Here is a 16,339-nt window from a genome sequence, read left to right as displayed (position 1 = left end):
TACTACCTCATATCTTTTAAACCTGAGCATGTGTAGTTTGATTCAAGCTGATGGTTGCACTGTTGTTGGTTGATTGTTGGCTGTTTGCTCTAACATTAGCTCATGTTAGAGCGTGGATACTAAAAAATCCACGCACACCAACATGGAAATGGGCGGATGGCGCAATTAACGCTACACAGACCTAGTGGACGTGGACGGTGTGAACCGGAAGTCTTTCAACTCACATGTGGAATATCCTTACATACTGTGCATAGAATCAGCAGTCCACAAATCAGTGACCATGTCCACATAAAATGTCTGTATTAGGCATGCACAAGGTTTCCCAACACTAACCTCTTTCACGTCACACAGCAGAACAAACAAATCTATCTTATTCTCTTAATTACCTTAATGTGGTGAAGGGTTTATAGTTGGTCGGCATTGATCTATAGTGTGCATAATATACATATATATATATATATATATGTATATATATATATATATATATATATATATATATGTATATACATATACTATATATGTATACTACCAGTTGGACACACTTCCTCATTGAAGTAAATGGAAAGGTGTGTCTAAACTTTTGACTGGTAGTGTAATATAGGCCAGTGTCAGTGCAACATACCTGTTATGTTTTGTCCCTCCTTCTCTAGTTCTTACCCTCCCGGCCTAGATACCCCACCTCTCAGATTTCCTGAGGGTAGAGCCCTGGGCTTTTTGTCAACTGTGTTATAAGATAGTGGGACCCAGACGCCCAGTCCCAGGGGCCCTAACACACAGGACGTTAGCCTGGTGCCTTCAGTATAGCTCTGTGGAGCTATTGCTCCCTCCCTCTCTCTCTGCTGGACCCTCCCTCCTCCTTTCATTGGTGCGACGGGCAGAAGAAAAGAGGCGATTGTTTAGAGACAAGAGGGATGAATTTGTCTGCCTCGACAGGAGAAGAAAAGCAGTTTGAAAGAGTCTTGTCAGTGGTTGTGGATCAGGTGGTTGGAGGTTGTCCCACTTTTCAGAGAGAATGCACTGTGTGTCAGCATATTGTACCTTTTCTGCAGAGCCACTGTGTGACTGTGTGACTGTGTGTGTGTGTGTGTGTGAGGACTTCAAGCTCTTGAATAACTGTGCTTATCTTGGTGGAAACCAAAACATCTCCATACCCACAGCCATGTTTATGTCAGTGGGTGTCTTTCATACATTCTGAGGATCAGTGATAGGAGCCCTCTTACCCTCTTATTGTTTTGTGTCGTTTCATCCTCTTGAGATCACAACAGAGACAATACCTTTGAACCCAGATGTCACCTAAGCACCTAAGCTCCAGATTGTGACAGCGTCCCACAGGAGCAGATCTGACATAACTCATATCCACTGATCAGGAAACACCAGTGAGATGCATCAGTCTCTTGGTTTCTCAGGGTATAGGTATTGATTTTGTACTAAATCAGTGTTTTAGTAGAATGTAGTGGGTGTGAATGTACATGTGATTGGTTTTAACACCAGTTTTCTTCTTATACAAACTCTTGCTGTTGTTGAGTGTCTTTGATCTCTTGCTCAAAATCCCCATAAAGATTGATTTAATTCAGCTTATGTTATAACCCCCCCCCCCCACTATACATACTAAACACATTCCCTAAAATACTCAAATTGTACCTCTTGGTTTAGATCATATCTGGGTGTTTTTAAGATATATTTTAGATTTAATTGAATCTACAATTTTCAATAAATATTGTATTTACCTTATAATATTCTGCTAGGTATGATTGTGTGTATACATCATTATAAACTTACTTACCCTTTTCTTCTTAGTTATTTGATAGACATGAACTTCAAGGGATAGTTTTGTTTTTTTGAAGTGTGGAGTACCAGGGCCATGCCAGATGTGTGTGCAGTGCATGACGGCCGCATCACTGACCTGCTCTGTCTCACACACCTCTGCAGTTCACACAAGGACATAGCTACTTAAGTTAATAATATACATTAAATATGCCTCTACTTATCTAAATGCCATGACTTTTCTCTAGCCGTGCATTCCCCAATTTGTATGTTTTACTTTGAAAGCTTTGTTGTAAGAAATGAATGGAAATGAATGCTTTTATTTTGAAACTGGTAAAAAGAAATGACGTTTTTATTACACAACTAATTTCAATCAAAAATCAGACTATGAATCGTATGTTAGTCCGACTAAGATTTTTGTTGGACTACTGTGTTTACATGACACTAAGAAAACCAATCTTTTGTCTTAGTCTGACTAAAATCGGACTTTTAACATGCACGTAAGCACACTGAGTGACAAAGCCGTCTGCACTGAACATGTCAGTGACTCATATAACCTAAACTATCATTTTTAAATCTTGCATCTGATGATGCTGACTTCATTGTCCCCCAGTCTTCGTTGACATCACCCCCCCTTCATCTCGTTACACAATCTCTTTTCCTCTTTCATCTCCTTTATCACCATCTCTCTGCTAACCCACTCCTCTGATGTCCACTGACAGTCCAAGAACTCGTTGTGATTCTATTAATTGAGTTTGGTAGAAAAACAAAGGAGGGATACTTGAGCTGAGGTGGAAGCTGTAAATCTCACATGTGAGCTGATTTAGGACGCCCACCTAGTCTCTTAAACTTAACTATTTGCCTGCTTTTATCTCTTCTTTACGAGAAGTCTTGCTCTTTCACTCCGTCATATTTTTGTGGAGAAGGTGACATTTTAAAAGGGTCTGTGAAAAAGTATTTGGTAGGGCCTGGAAGAATGACAGAGTAAGTGCTTCCAGGGTGAGAGGTCAGGGAAGTCTTGAGAGGGCGATGCAAGCTGCACTTTTTGTTGACTTTAAACTGTGAGTCATGTTGGGATTCACGGCTGTAACTGAAGCCTGTCCCACACTAGAGGATTTTCAAATCTGACTTGATTTAAAAAAACGTGGGAAACCACAGACACAACGAACTTTGTAAATGATTTTCAATGGTTTGATCCTGAGAAAGCACAGACGCAGGATCGCACACTTGGCATTTGAATAAACGCCAAGTGATTTGGGATTTGGGATCTCATAGAAACCCGCATGACTTCAGAATACAGACTTGGAGGTGGACTATTGGTGTTGTCAGTTAATAGCTGTTGTGTGTGCGTGATGTTTTGTGCTGAGAAACCCCAAACAAAAGTGGATGAAGTCATGGCTGAGAAGACGGAATCAACTTGGCTTGTGCAAGTTAAGGTTCTGAACAAAAGTATGTAATATCCGTTTCCTGGTCAACTCGCTCTCATTGGTTCTTGCTGGGGTTCTGCTCACGCCCCAATTGCCGTAAACATCAAACCTGTCTTACGATTTGAAATCGGGAAGACTCCGATGCGTCCGATGACGTTAGAATCTCGACTGTTAACCCCTCACACTACAGATGATCTGGAGGCACACACAAACAACAAAAATGTGTTTTAGAGACTAAATGTTTTTGCGTGTGTTTCTTAATTAAATGGGGAAAGGAGTTTGCACAGCTTCGATTATATCAGTTGAAATGTTGCTTTGCTTTGAGTTGTACCAGCCTTCATTGGGTTGGTCATTTTGCTTTACACTGATGGTTGTTAAATGATTTAGTTGACACATTAACACGGTGACACAGTGTGTTGCGATGAATCATCACAAGTCAATTTGTGTGTAAATGAACATTTAGAGCCATGACCTTATTTCACTAAAAGCTGCTAAATGAGAGGTGCAGTACAAATCTGCAGCAAAGGTGGTAGTTACATCACCTGGAGAAAAGGGGTTAAATTGCGACCAACAAAAAAAAATAAGCCCGTTACAAAATGTCTTATATTACTGTGGGATTATCCTCATGCAACAGGCTGACAATGAGATGGTCTATTTCATAAGAGTATTATCCAATGAGCAGATGCAACTGGTTAAGTAACTGTGGGAACATATGGCTCAACCTGCTCATGTTCTGTCAACAGCAGCACTAATCCACGCTGCCCAGTGAAGTCACCTGTTTGTTAGAAAGTCCATGTCAACAAGGGTGAGAGGGTTACCTAAATTCACTGATTGGAGATCGCCTGCAAAGGAGAGGAGGCTCCCCTGTCCTGAAAGGAGAGGAGAGGAACTTGTGCATTATTGAAGCTGCCCTACATGTCCTGCTCAAAGAGTGAATACGTTTTTGTATTTTTATTTTTATGCTTTTGAAAATTACTTATTTTGTCTTAACCCCTTTTTTTGGCTTTCTGTATGAGGCACCAGCTGTCACAATAACACTTAAATAATATCATCATTGTTCCCCGTTTACACACCCATTAGTGTTGATTTGGAGTAGTGCATCTCTCCACCAGACTCCATTTTGCCTCTGTTTTGTTCTTTACCAACCCCTGAGTGAAATATGTCACTTTTTAGCAACTCATTTTCTCAATTAATGTATATTTTGTTTGTTGTTACACAGAAGACAGCTGCAGACGAGCTGAGGAGAGTCAGGGGAAAATTCTCTGTGGTCTCATCACTTTCATACGTATTTGTAATCTAAACACAGTGGCTGTAACATTTCAAAGCTTGTCGAATTCCACATGGAAAATATCAATATTAAATAAGTTTTCTCAGTCACCACTGCAAGGGTTATATGATTTTTAATATCAACAATGTCCACCAGATTCTTACTTTTGAAAGGTAGTAAAGTGACAGCTTGCGCTCTGACTGACTGGCGGTCGTGATAAATCAACGTAGCACAGGTCAGCAGCAGAAGGAAGGACGCAGAGATGTTCTGCACACGGTAACATGAACGTGCTGTGGAGCAACATATGGAAACAAAAATGGTTCAACATGCACAAAAAACATATTCATTGATTGATCCAGTGAAAAACAGGCCACAGATACTGAGCTTAATCGATATAAATGTGCAAAGAATCACAGAATTAGGACTTTTATGTGTCTCGCAAATACATTTGATTCACATCTCAATGATCAGTTTCTCTTCTCTTCTTGATATTGAAAAGAGGGAGCAGATTGCATAATGAATGTGATTTATTTATTTCTTATGAGTATAAATGTTGACCAGCTCAGAGAAAGCACATCAGCTAAAAATATATTGATTACTGGGATAACAGTATCCATATGATTCATGTGATATATTGAAAGAAAAGAGGCAATAAAAATAAATTATCTGAACAACAACAACAATAATAATAATAATAATATTATTATAACAATAATTATAATAAACAGTGTCAAATTAGGATTCATACACATATTGTTTGCTTGGTTTTTTTTTGAGAAAATTCCTTTTAAAATTGTCCATGAGGAAAACAAAGAAGGAAATAAAAATCCAGCATATTTTTGTTTAAGGTTACGAAGGGGCCTGCAGTGTGTGGGACAGCCCGGTCTAATACATTTACAGTATTCACAGTCACATAAACCTGTTCAGCACATGCTGAACCACACTGTGGACAGTCAGGGCGTCAGTGGGGACAGTTGGAGCAAAACTATGAGGTGTGGTGGCATTTTTGTGTTTACATGTGAATCTTTCTCCATCAAAATATCTACCCATAGATAAGAAGCAAAAAAAAAGTCCTTTCCTTGATACATCTTTTCTCCACCATTCCTGTGACATCACCAATGTCAAAACCAAGAGACAATCAAGATGAAGATGCACACTGTCACACTGTCCCCACTGTCCTTATACTGAGACCCTCATCTCCTTTAATTAATCTGTCATGATCTTGAAATAGCTTAACGCTAAACCCCCTCTCTCCGCCTGCTCAGCCCATGGCTGTCACCATGTTAGAGTGGTGTGGGTGGCCGAATGACGGGTGTATCGGTGTGGGTGTGGGGAGCATGTGTCCGGCGTGGCTAAATGGCGGCAAGTGGCCCATGGACATGTGGCCGGCCAGAGAGGCAGCGCTGAAGGGAGAGTTCTTGTCGTGCAGGTTTTTGGAGAACTCCTCGTAGCTGTCGCAGCCTCGCTTGCTCTTTTTGGATTTGTTGGACATTTTGCGGTTGCGTGTCTGTATTCCCTCCTTCTTCATGGTCAGAGGTCGGTTTACCTGTGTACAGAAGGAAAAGTGGCAAGGTGGTTAAACTCTGGAGAATCTTATGCACTTGTTGGTTTGTTTGTTAACACTTAATATTTGTGACGTATATTTTAAACGTGTTCTTGTGTGTTCCTCAGTAAAGCAGTGTTTAGATCTCTTCCTGCAGTGTCTACGGGAAGTCTAATTTCACACTGGATGCATGTGCAGCATGTGACAATAGCAGTGACGTTCTGCTGTATCTCACGTGCATCTGTCATACTCCTCCTCAGCTACTGTGGAGCATAGTTTGTCTTTGAAAATCATATAAAATAAATACTCTGAATACTCTTCTGTGCTCAACTAAATGCCAGGACTCTTCAGTATGAAGCTGTGTCTGTCGGTAAAGCAGTATATTTTTTGTTGAAATAAAAAGAACGGCTCAGGGAACAGAAACACTTGAGTGATTTTACTTTGAAACAGAAACAGGACGTGATACAGAGGCTGAAACTGTGAAGATTGAGTATTGTCACAGTACTTTTTTTTATGCTGCACATGCATCCAGTGCCAAACTGGCTGAAGTGATTAGTTTTATATAAAGGCAGATGGAGGAAAAATCTGGTGGAAAAATCACCAGACATGTACACACTGCAGCTTGACATTATTATTTTATGTCCTCGTTGTTGCACACATATGTATATATATATATATATATATATATATATATATATATATATATATATATATGTATATATATATATATATATATATATATACATATATAAATATATGTATCACACATTCATCCCAAAATACAGTATTCATCTTTCCCATCATACCTATGGCTGCAAGCCCATGAGTTCATATGGAATATACAGTAAATCTTTCAAATCAGTTCCCAGTTTCATTCAAATTAACTCATTAATGTTTGGTGCAGGGCAGTGTGTGTAAAAATGGCTCAAAATAAACCACAGTGCCATGTCACGTGTGACTCACACTAACAATGCAGCTTACTGGTTTTTTTTTAATAACATTTGTTCAACAATAGACCTCACAGAGGAATAAGTTACAGTATCAGAATACAGAGAAAACGCTTAAACCTCGGAAGATTTTAATTGTTGATTATTTTTTTTTGTCTTTTGGAGATTTGTTGAGAAGAATATTCTTTTAATATATGAACGTCTAACTTGCTTAAAGATCACCAGCAGCACACTGATGCTTGCAGTCTTGATGTATTTGGAGACTGGCCTGGTGGCAGTCCCACTTAACAGTCTGACCTTTGTGACTCTCAGGGGATTATGTCTACCATGGAAACAATAAAGCACAAAGAAAGAAAACACCAACAAGTCCAACAGTGTCAGAGAGTAAAACAACCCTCATCCTCCCGCCCTCCTTTCCTCCCTCCTTCCCTCCCTCCCTCCCTCTCTTCACCCTTATATCATCCCTCACAGCTTTGGTCTAACCTGCCTGCCCACAATCAGCACTGGAGGACTTACGTTGTGCAGCTTGTAGTAGAGGCCACAGGCGTTGCACACAGGGTCGCCGTTTGCATTGCGTCTCCAGAGTGTGGTGGTGGTCGTCTGACAGTTAGCGCAGCAGGTGCCTGCTCGTCTGGCAGCAGACTGCAAGAAACAAAATGTGCAATACAATTTAATAAAATAAGAATCAAAACCGAAAATGTACATTAAGAGCAGAATGAAAGTAAGTGTCCCTGTGCTACTAGATATTAAAAGCCAATCTAAATAAATGTGATAAATTGGGCTTAAAAAAGTGCCGGATCAGTGATGATACACAAATACAAATAATACTAATAATATAATAATCTGATGACCCTGTCATTTATTTGCATTGTAATACTATGACTATACATGTTTGATTCTAAAGTAATCTATGAACACATAGTACATGCATTCACACACACGCCTAAACAAAATCTTATCGCTAACGTTAAGGACAACCAGTTAATGTCTAACCCTAAACTTAACCTAACCACAATTCAATTCCTAGTCTTAAACTTAACCAGTTCCTCAGAAAATAGGTTCTCCTTCATTATAGGACCAGGTTTTGGTCTCCACAGGACTACTGGGCCTGACAAGGTCAGTGTTTATGCCAGAAAAGGTCACAAAGTAACAGATACAAAAACACACACACCTAAATCTGTTTTCATATTTTAGTGTGCATAAATAATGCATTCTCTAGCCCCTTACCTTAACCTTAACCATCACAACTAAGTGCCTAACCCTTACCCTCACCTTAAAACCAGATCTTAACCCTGAAATGGCAGCGGAGATATTTTTTGGGACCTCACAAAGATATTAATACAAGTACACACACACACACACACACACGGGAGATGCCTTAACCTAAACAACACGTTAACCAATTCATGAGAAGTAATAATTATACATGCATGTGAAAAAAGGTAAAATTAATTAAAGTCATTTCAAATATTCACATAAACAAACTGTACGCCCTCTGTTCACTGACGATGATTTAAAGTATATATACTTTAAATATATGTATATGTATATATATATATATATATATATATATATATAGTACTATATAATATATTAAATGCCAGTCGTTAGATGACTTGTTGTTTTAACCATTTCCACACGTAAACTCTCTCTCTCTGTCTCTCTGATTAATAGTCACCCATTCCCCCGCAGCCTGCACGTCTGTCCCTGTCCTCCTGTCTCCCCCCCCGTCTCTCTCTACCTTCTCTGTGAGGAGCGCGTGCAGAGCTTGACCACTAACAAAAAACGAGCTCTGAGTTTATTATATAGTCCAGAGGCCGCAGGAGGAAGCAGGCGCTGGCCCCGCTGCTTTATCTGGACCGGTCAGATATATCCGGATAGGAAACAACTGGAAGGCTGCAGCCTCTGAACACAAGCTGCTCTGCGCCGAGCAATACGGAAACCAGGCCTGATATACGGCTGCTTTTACGCATTTGTATAGCAGCGTCGAAAGACTCTAAAATAAATGGGAACATAAATATGAAACATACTGCGTGACACGACACAGAGACTATCCTTCGACTAACATGCATCAAAGTCAGGATTTTTCTCACCGTGCGCATTTTACGCACCACACCTTTTTTTCCTTGCGCGTCGGATGTTGCGCACATTACAATCATTACACATAAAAAATGTGTCTTTGACTCGATTCTTTTCATATTATCATCGTATCTTTGGCCTGTCAGTCCACTCAGCCAAGAGTTTCTTCGAGATGAAACAGTTTAAACTCACATGTCCTCGTGTTCTCGACCCTTTTCATCCTTAATTAGGCTTCTGCTGATTTAATAAGCTTTACTTCTCAAATGCTGTTTTCATTTCACAGCTGCCTCCTGGTGCACTCATGCATTCAGGTGGCAGAAGCTGCTTTGAGTTTATAATATTATAAGACACATCGAGACATAACTAACAAAAATACCAAGTGTTTAGTATTTTACAGATTAGATTTCACCCCTTAAAGTCTCTTCTCTTGGTGTTTAATTTCTGATTTTGTGTCTAAATGAATGAACTGCTCAGCTGAAGAAGAGCTAGTGAAGCGTCCTTCATACTGTGCATTGATATTTGGCGTAAACCAACTCCAAATGGGTTCTGATCCTCTTCACTGAGACACAAATGTCTGTCCTGTAAAAAAACCACAAAACTTCACGATACGTAAACTTAAAAAAGGAGCAACTGCACAGCAAAGAACTGGGATATAATCCCATGATATTCAAACGGCTTGTTTCGGAAACAGGAGGACATTCCTCAACCAGCAATTTCTCGGTTTATGTGACAAGTCCAACATCATGACGGATGGAGACACATGGTTTTCACTAGACTGCTGCTCTGCTGCCCACATGTCAGAATAAAACAAACAAAGACCTGCATTTAAACACCTCACAACACATTTAAAAGACACCAGCATCACACAAACACACACTCACACAGCAGCAGCAGCAGCAGCAGTAGTAGTGAGAGTTTTGAGGGATGGATCAGTCTGGCCCTGCTATCAATGTCAGTATCAGAAGTAGCAGTAATAATGATAAGAGAAACAACAGAGACAGCTCCACTCTGCTCACAGCCTGAGCTGAAGGGGCAAGAGGTGAGCGACAAATACAATTCCTGGAAGCTGATTGGGAAAATATAACTTTCCTGGCATTGTACACCCCAACCTCCCGACCTCCCCACCTCCCTCCCTCTACCTTACACTTTTCATTTATTTACTGCCACCTCTACACTCACTCTCTCACACACACACACTCATGTTCAGCAAGGAGACTCACCAGCCTGCGCTTGGGTTTGATGAGCGGTCTGTTCTGGCCGTTCATCTTGTGGTACAGGCCGCAGGCGTTGCACAAGTAGTGACCGGTGCTGTCACGTCTCCACAGAGGCGTGGACGTGGCTCCACAGTTGACACACTCGCGGCCCTCTGAAGAGAAACACACAGATGTCACATCTGTGAAATCAAACGTGACAGTCGTTTATTCAGCCACTTTTAGACTTTTGTTCAATTCTACTACTACACATACACACACACACAAAAAAAACATGATTTTCAACAATGTATTCATTTATAGACACTACTTTTCTGCACTGTGTGCATATGTGTGCATGTGGGATTTATGTGCTGTTTTCAGTTTGAGCTTTAGGTTTTACACACCTTTTTTTGTTTTTTAATCAGTAGAGAATCATATATCTGCAGGTTGTGAGCAAGAAAATGAAGTGGATATTTAGACAATTTTACTTTGCTTTAGTGTGAAATACTTTTTTTTTGAAAGGTGTCTTTCTAAACTAGTCTGATGATGGAAAACATGGATCTTTATTCTCTGTCCATTCAACTTAAAGCCTTCAAAACACACAAGTCAAGCCAATAAGACACAAAATGCCCATCAGTACTTTTAGATTAGTTTTTGTTCTTGACATAATCACAACAATGCAGAGATTGTACTGAAGTCAGCAGAAGACATTTTGCAGCCAGTTGTGATGTCAGCTCATATTTCATAATAAACATGAGGTTATGTTACGCCGCTGTGCTGAGAAGTTAGTTGAACACAATCCGGTTTGAAGCTGGAAGTGTCCTGGTCTGTAATCAAGTGACAATCAGGGCAATGTATTGATGTCTTATGTAACAGAGAAGCGACTCTGGCCTAAATACTGAGGCTTTGGCTCGGTGCACCTGCGGATCTTCCTTTCACACCTCTGGGCTGAATCCAGCTCACTGTTCTGCTGCAGCCAGATCAGGCGTAATTACAGAGTCACGCTTCACAAAAGAGGATTATCATAGTCTCTGTGTGTTGGAGAACAGTGGAATGCAGGCAAAGGCCTTTAAAACTATATTGATTTAGGGGCGGGAGCATCATGATTATTCATATTGTGACTATTCTTAGTTTATTGTTGATTTATTTTAATTGCCGTAATCCCGTTTACAGGATTTTAAATAAAGGTTAGTGCAGCTCAAATCACAGCACATGATGCAAGAGGGCGGCTGCCTTTAAGTGCAGTGACTGAAACTGAATAGATTGGAATACATTCAATGGGTTATTTGATGCTGTTTATTTAAATGGGTTAAATGAAGGAGTGCATATTTCCTCGCATTTTACATTTTCTCTTCTAGGTTTTTCTGTATTTCATTTGCATATTTTCCCTTTTTTTTAAATGTTAATTATCTTGTATTTGATTGACTCATAAATTATTTGATGATGTGATTTGTATGTTTGATGTGTATATGCAATTGTTTGTTAAATATACACATTACATTTGAATTCTGCAGAGTACCACTGGATTACAAAAATGTGTTTGCTTATTTTGAAATTTCCTGGGACTCACTTTTTAGTTTTAGTTTCCCAGCAAATACAATTGAGTCCACGACTATTTGTAGCTCAATTTGGTTTGTTTTAATTAATTTTTTTGTTGAGTTTAGGGATTTTTCTTATGTTTCCAGTGGACTCACCGGTGCAGGAGCGAGCCTTGCCTTTGTTTCTGGGGTTGAAGCTGGATGATGCTCCCAGCAGACTCCCTGGGTGAAACAGACTGCTGCCGTACTCGTGCGCCGCCGGGAGAGAGTAGGTTGGATACGTGGGTATGGGATGATGGGTGGAGGGCGACTGCGTGCTCAAAGAGGCCAGGCTGCTCCTGAGTGGACTGGATCCCTCCATTTTCATCCCCTCCGCTAACGACACCTGATATTTGATAGATTCCTTCTCATCCATTCTGGTGGCAGGAGACGCGGCCCCCGGGTCTGGTGATACGTCCTTGGGCGGTGTCGGAGGGAACGTGTACAGATGCGGGCTGGAGTGGGAGGGCGGCGTTAGCGACGGCGCGGAGACCGTGTTTGAGTTGCTGCTGCACGGGTAGACCGCGGAGAGGCCGCCGGGGGACGCGGAGCCCGGGTGGTGGAGGCTGGGTTTGCTGAAGGGACTGACGGCCCAGGCGTTGTGGTGGTGAGCAGCGGAGAGAGCTGCTTTACCACCGTCCAACCATGAAATCCCCGGGCTGTGGAGGAGATGAGGTCGGCACACCTGAGTCCCCGTAAGACGAGCTGAGAATAAAAAAACAACAAAAAAAAACGTATTATTTATTATAGAAATGATGGAAACCTGATTTATTTTCAGTCTCATCATTTCACCTGAAACGTCTTCAAGAAATCTACTTATTCTTATGCAGAATGGATATTAGTACATATGTGAATGAGAATCTACAGTCATTCTTTTATTTGTTGTGTTCCATGTCTTCTTGTTTTGAGTGCAAACGTAAATAATAACAAGATTTGTTGATTTACTGGGATCATGTAAATAAATAACCTAAAATGGACACGTTGACTTAACTAAAATATGCATTCAAATACATTAAAAACGAATTATTATTATGAATTGTCACATTAAAACAAGTGAAATTGAATAATAAATCAATTGATAAAGGTCGTGTAAAAAATAAATAAATAAAACACACACAGAAATTTAAATTCACATTTTAGTCACACACCCAAAAAAACACATCATGTGTCTGAAATTTGAATGAAACTAAAAAATAGAAGCAGATTTTTTATAAAGATGAAAACAATCAAACCATTTAATTATTTTTTTTTGCAGAATATATATATTGTCAATGCACATTCACACAGACGCTACAGCGAAATGGGATGCGGCCATGAGTGCAACATCTGCTTATAGAAATATCAAATACATCTCTTTCTAAAAAAAAACAAAGAGACACACACACGACACACGAAATGACATATTTGACAATTTGCTGTTTTTTTATTTTATTGTATGCTCCCTTTAAAAGAAGCAGTGCAGCTGTGGCTCTTAGAATAAAAACAGTATTTTTTTTAATACTCATCTCTCAGTGAGTTCCGTGCGTGTCTCAGGTATAATAAATATCATTATTGTTGTAACTGTGGCTCCATCTTACCGTGCGCTTGGCCGTAGGACACTCTGGCCCGGGCGGAGTTGTGGTAGTACGGGTTTCCCTGTGAGTCCAGGTGATTAAAGAAAACATCCACTTCATCCGGAGGCAGGAGCTGCGTCGTGGGCTCCATGTACTGGTGACCCAGGCCGGGGTGGTGGGAGTCCGTGTGCTGTCCGTTGAGCATGGCGTGATGCATCCAGCGGGGCTGGTCAGCCGTCACATCCATGTCTCTAACTCTGTGTGCGAATGCGTGGGGATAAGATGTCCTGGTTCAAAACACCTCCTTTACGAGATCTTCACTGTGTCCATTTACACAAGATGTTGTGTTATTGTGTTGGTTTTCTCCAACTGTTAAACTGTGATCTTCTCCGGGACATCAAGTCGAGTTTGACACATGAAACCTGCAACAAGCAAACATCAGATGTTAATATTTTAAAGCCAGAGTCATGGTGTCTAAACGCAGAGCACAGACACACACTGACACACACACACACACACAGCTGCGGGTTATGGTGTGTGTCCCTTCACCCACAATATTTACAAACAAATCTCTCTTTCTCTCCATATTCTCACCATCCCACAATACGCTCTTTCACTATAAAGACAGTGAAACACAAACCTGCAGTGTGTCCTTCTCTCTGTGTCCGATCAGCTCGAGGCTCAGTGGTAAACTGTCTCCTCTGAGTCTGTGTGAGTCAGTGTGTGTGAGTGAGTGTGTGTCGGTGAGTGTGTGTCGGTGAGTGTGTGTCGGTGCTGCAGCTCTGTCGTCGGTTGGTGTTTGTCAGAGAAACTCCGTCCTCTGGGACTCAAAGCAACACGTAGGACTGTGGCTGACAGCGCGGGGCGAACCTTGTCAAGAGCCTCGTGGGCGGAGTCTCTAATGAAGCCACACTCAGCCAATAGCGCGGCACCTCTGTCCAAAACATCAGAGCGCCTCACACACACACACACACCTCCACCTCAGAACATCACCAACAGTAAACTGTATATTATGTTATATAATTTAAAAGAAGCAGTCTCAACTGGCTTCTTGGATTCCAATATTGTTTTGTTTTTGATATTTCACAACAGTACTGGAACACGATATCTACCTATATGTGTAATCTACGAGAGCACATACCATAAACACATGTTTTATTAGCCATCAAACCACAGATACAGAGATTTAATATGGATCAGAATCAAGTTTGTTTTCAAGTTTCTTGAATGATAAAACTGAAATGTGCAGTTAATTCACTATCTATTTAATTGAATCATGAATCGTTTTCTCTATTGGACATTTGTGGCATTAATAAATAAATATGAAACATTACTGCTGTTATTCATTCTTATTAATGAAGAACAAACACACGTCGTCCATGTTGCAGTGCGCACGTGACTGTGAGTTCATTCCTCGGTGATGGTAGTCGAGTGTGTATTAGTCCAGTTCAGACTGCGTCTCTCTCTCTCTCCCTCTCTCTTTCTTTCTTTCTCTCTTTCTCGCACATGATGGACAGACAATAATTGGAGAGGGAGCGCGTGCAGCCTCGGCCAGCAGACACTGCCGCCTTCTAGACGCCGTTTCCTGACGTCAGTGCATCTAAAAGAAGAGGAAGAGAAAAAAAACACACAGATCCAGGACGTGAACTTTTTCTCTCTCACACACACGCGCACGCACGCACACACACACACACACACACAGGCGGGGGTTGCCTGCTCGGTCTGTCTCAGTCCCAGCGGATGAACTCGAGGAAGAACACTGCAACTGATATTTACACTGTGGCCGCATAAATAATACATCTAGTACATCACACACACTGACCCCACTGAGATTTCTAAGAACGTACCAACCACTAGAAGGCGGAGAGATCAGATCACACCACATTGGATTAGATTAAATTAAATTAAATTAGATTAGATTCGAAATCATCGTAAACACAATTAACGATCAAAGTCCCGCTGCACAAATGACAAAATGTTTCGTTTGCTCTGAAGTCATTTAGTAAAATTGTTGCCATAAAGCAAGTCATTTATGAGCAGAAGAAGAACACTATATATTGAGAGGCTTTTGCAGCTCAGTGTAGATCAAGACAAGGGGATTACGTTTGACTTTAACAGCCACCAAAGGTTGATATTGATACTTTAGTTTATCAATAGCGACCTCTCTATCAATAGCGATCTATCTATCTATCTATCTATCTATCTATCTATCTATCTATCTATCTATCGTTTTTGTTGTAATAAAAGTGAGATAAGTCATATATATACATATACAGTGTGTGCAGCAGCAGCAGCAGGAGGAGGAGGAGAGAGGAGAGAGGAGAGCGTGGCGTTCACCGGAGGGACAAGTGTAACAGTATTAGAGCTCATCAGCATGATAATGTGGAAATACACATGCTTTGAGTGTGAGCCCTTTTGATCTGGCGAGGCGATAAAACCTTATCGACGGCGAACATCCACTTCCATTTTAGGATTTGACATTAATTCAATCCGCTCTTCTTTTTTTATGCCTCCCTTCTTCTTTTTCTTTTTTCTCACGTGCACGCGCGCACACACGAACCCTGTTGAAAGAGAGAGGTCGAAGGCGGTTTCAGCTCTGAGAATCTCATTATAGGACTCGAATAAGAACTGGCTTTACCTCTAATAAAATACAAATAATAATAGAATAATAAAACATGCAGGAACAATATAATTGGAAGTGATGACTTAGCATTACCAACTAATTTAAAAACAAAGTTACAAATTAACAACAAGAAAACAACACATAATATACTGTGTATAGTTTTTTTGTTTCTTTTTTTTAGTTTATAATACAATTATTAAAACCCCTATATTATTATTATTATTATTGGTAGTAGTAGTAGTAATATACTACTACTAGTAGTGTTGTTATTATTATTATTATTATTATTATAATTATAACAACAATAATCATAATAATAATAGCAGTGTTTTATTTATTAATTTATGTATTTGTTTTCCACAGTTA

At 40.3% G+C, this 16,339-nt stretch overlaps 1 protein-coding gene across 3 annotated transcripts; it reads right to left on the bottom strand.

Moving 5' to 3' along the window:
* Positions 1 to 4,572: 4,572 nt before the first annotated feature.
* Positions 4,573 to 14,232, bottom strand: gata2b (GATA binding protein 2b). Of its 3 annotated transcripts, none has more exons than XM_058632433.1 (6): positions 13,991 to 14,232; positions 13,375 to 13,772; positions 11,915 to 12,502; positions 10,248 to 10,420; positions 7,465 to 7,590; positions 4,573 to 6,004 (listed from the first exon to the last, which is right to left on the bottom strand). In XM_058632433.1, the coding sequence occupies exons 2-6, from the start codon at positions 13,595 to 13,597 to the stop codon at positions 5,720 to 5,722; spliced, it is 1,395 nt and encodes a 464-aa protein (XP_058488416.1). In that variant the 5' UTR covers positions 13,598 to 13,772; positions 13,991 to 14,232; the 3' UTR covers positions 4,573 to 5,719. The 3 variants fall into 3 exon arrangements, with proteins under 3 accessions (XP_058488416.1, XP_058488418.1, XP_058488417.1); XM_058632435.1 differs by having other exon boundaries at positions 10,248 to 10,393; positions 11,936 to 12,502; XM_058632434.1 differs by having other exon boundaries at positions 10,248 to 10,393; positions 13,991 to 14,231.
* Between the last annotated feature and the right edge of the window lie 2,107 nt (positions 14,233 to 16,339).

This window comes from Solea solea, chromosome 6 (genome assembly GCF_958295425.1).
Source record: "Solea solea chromosome 6, fSolSol10.1, whole genome shotgun sequence".
Taxonomy (NCBI): domain Eukaryota; kingdom Metazoa; phylum Chordata; class Actinopteri; order Pleuronectiformes; family Soleidae; genus Solea; species Solea solea.
This window is presented reverse-complemented; position numbering and strand designations above follow the sequence as displayed.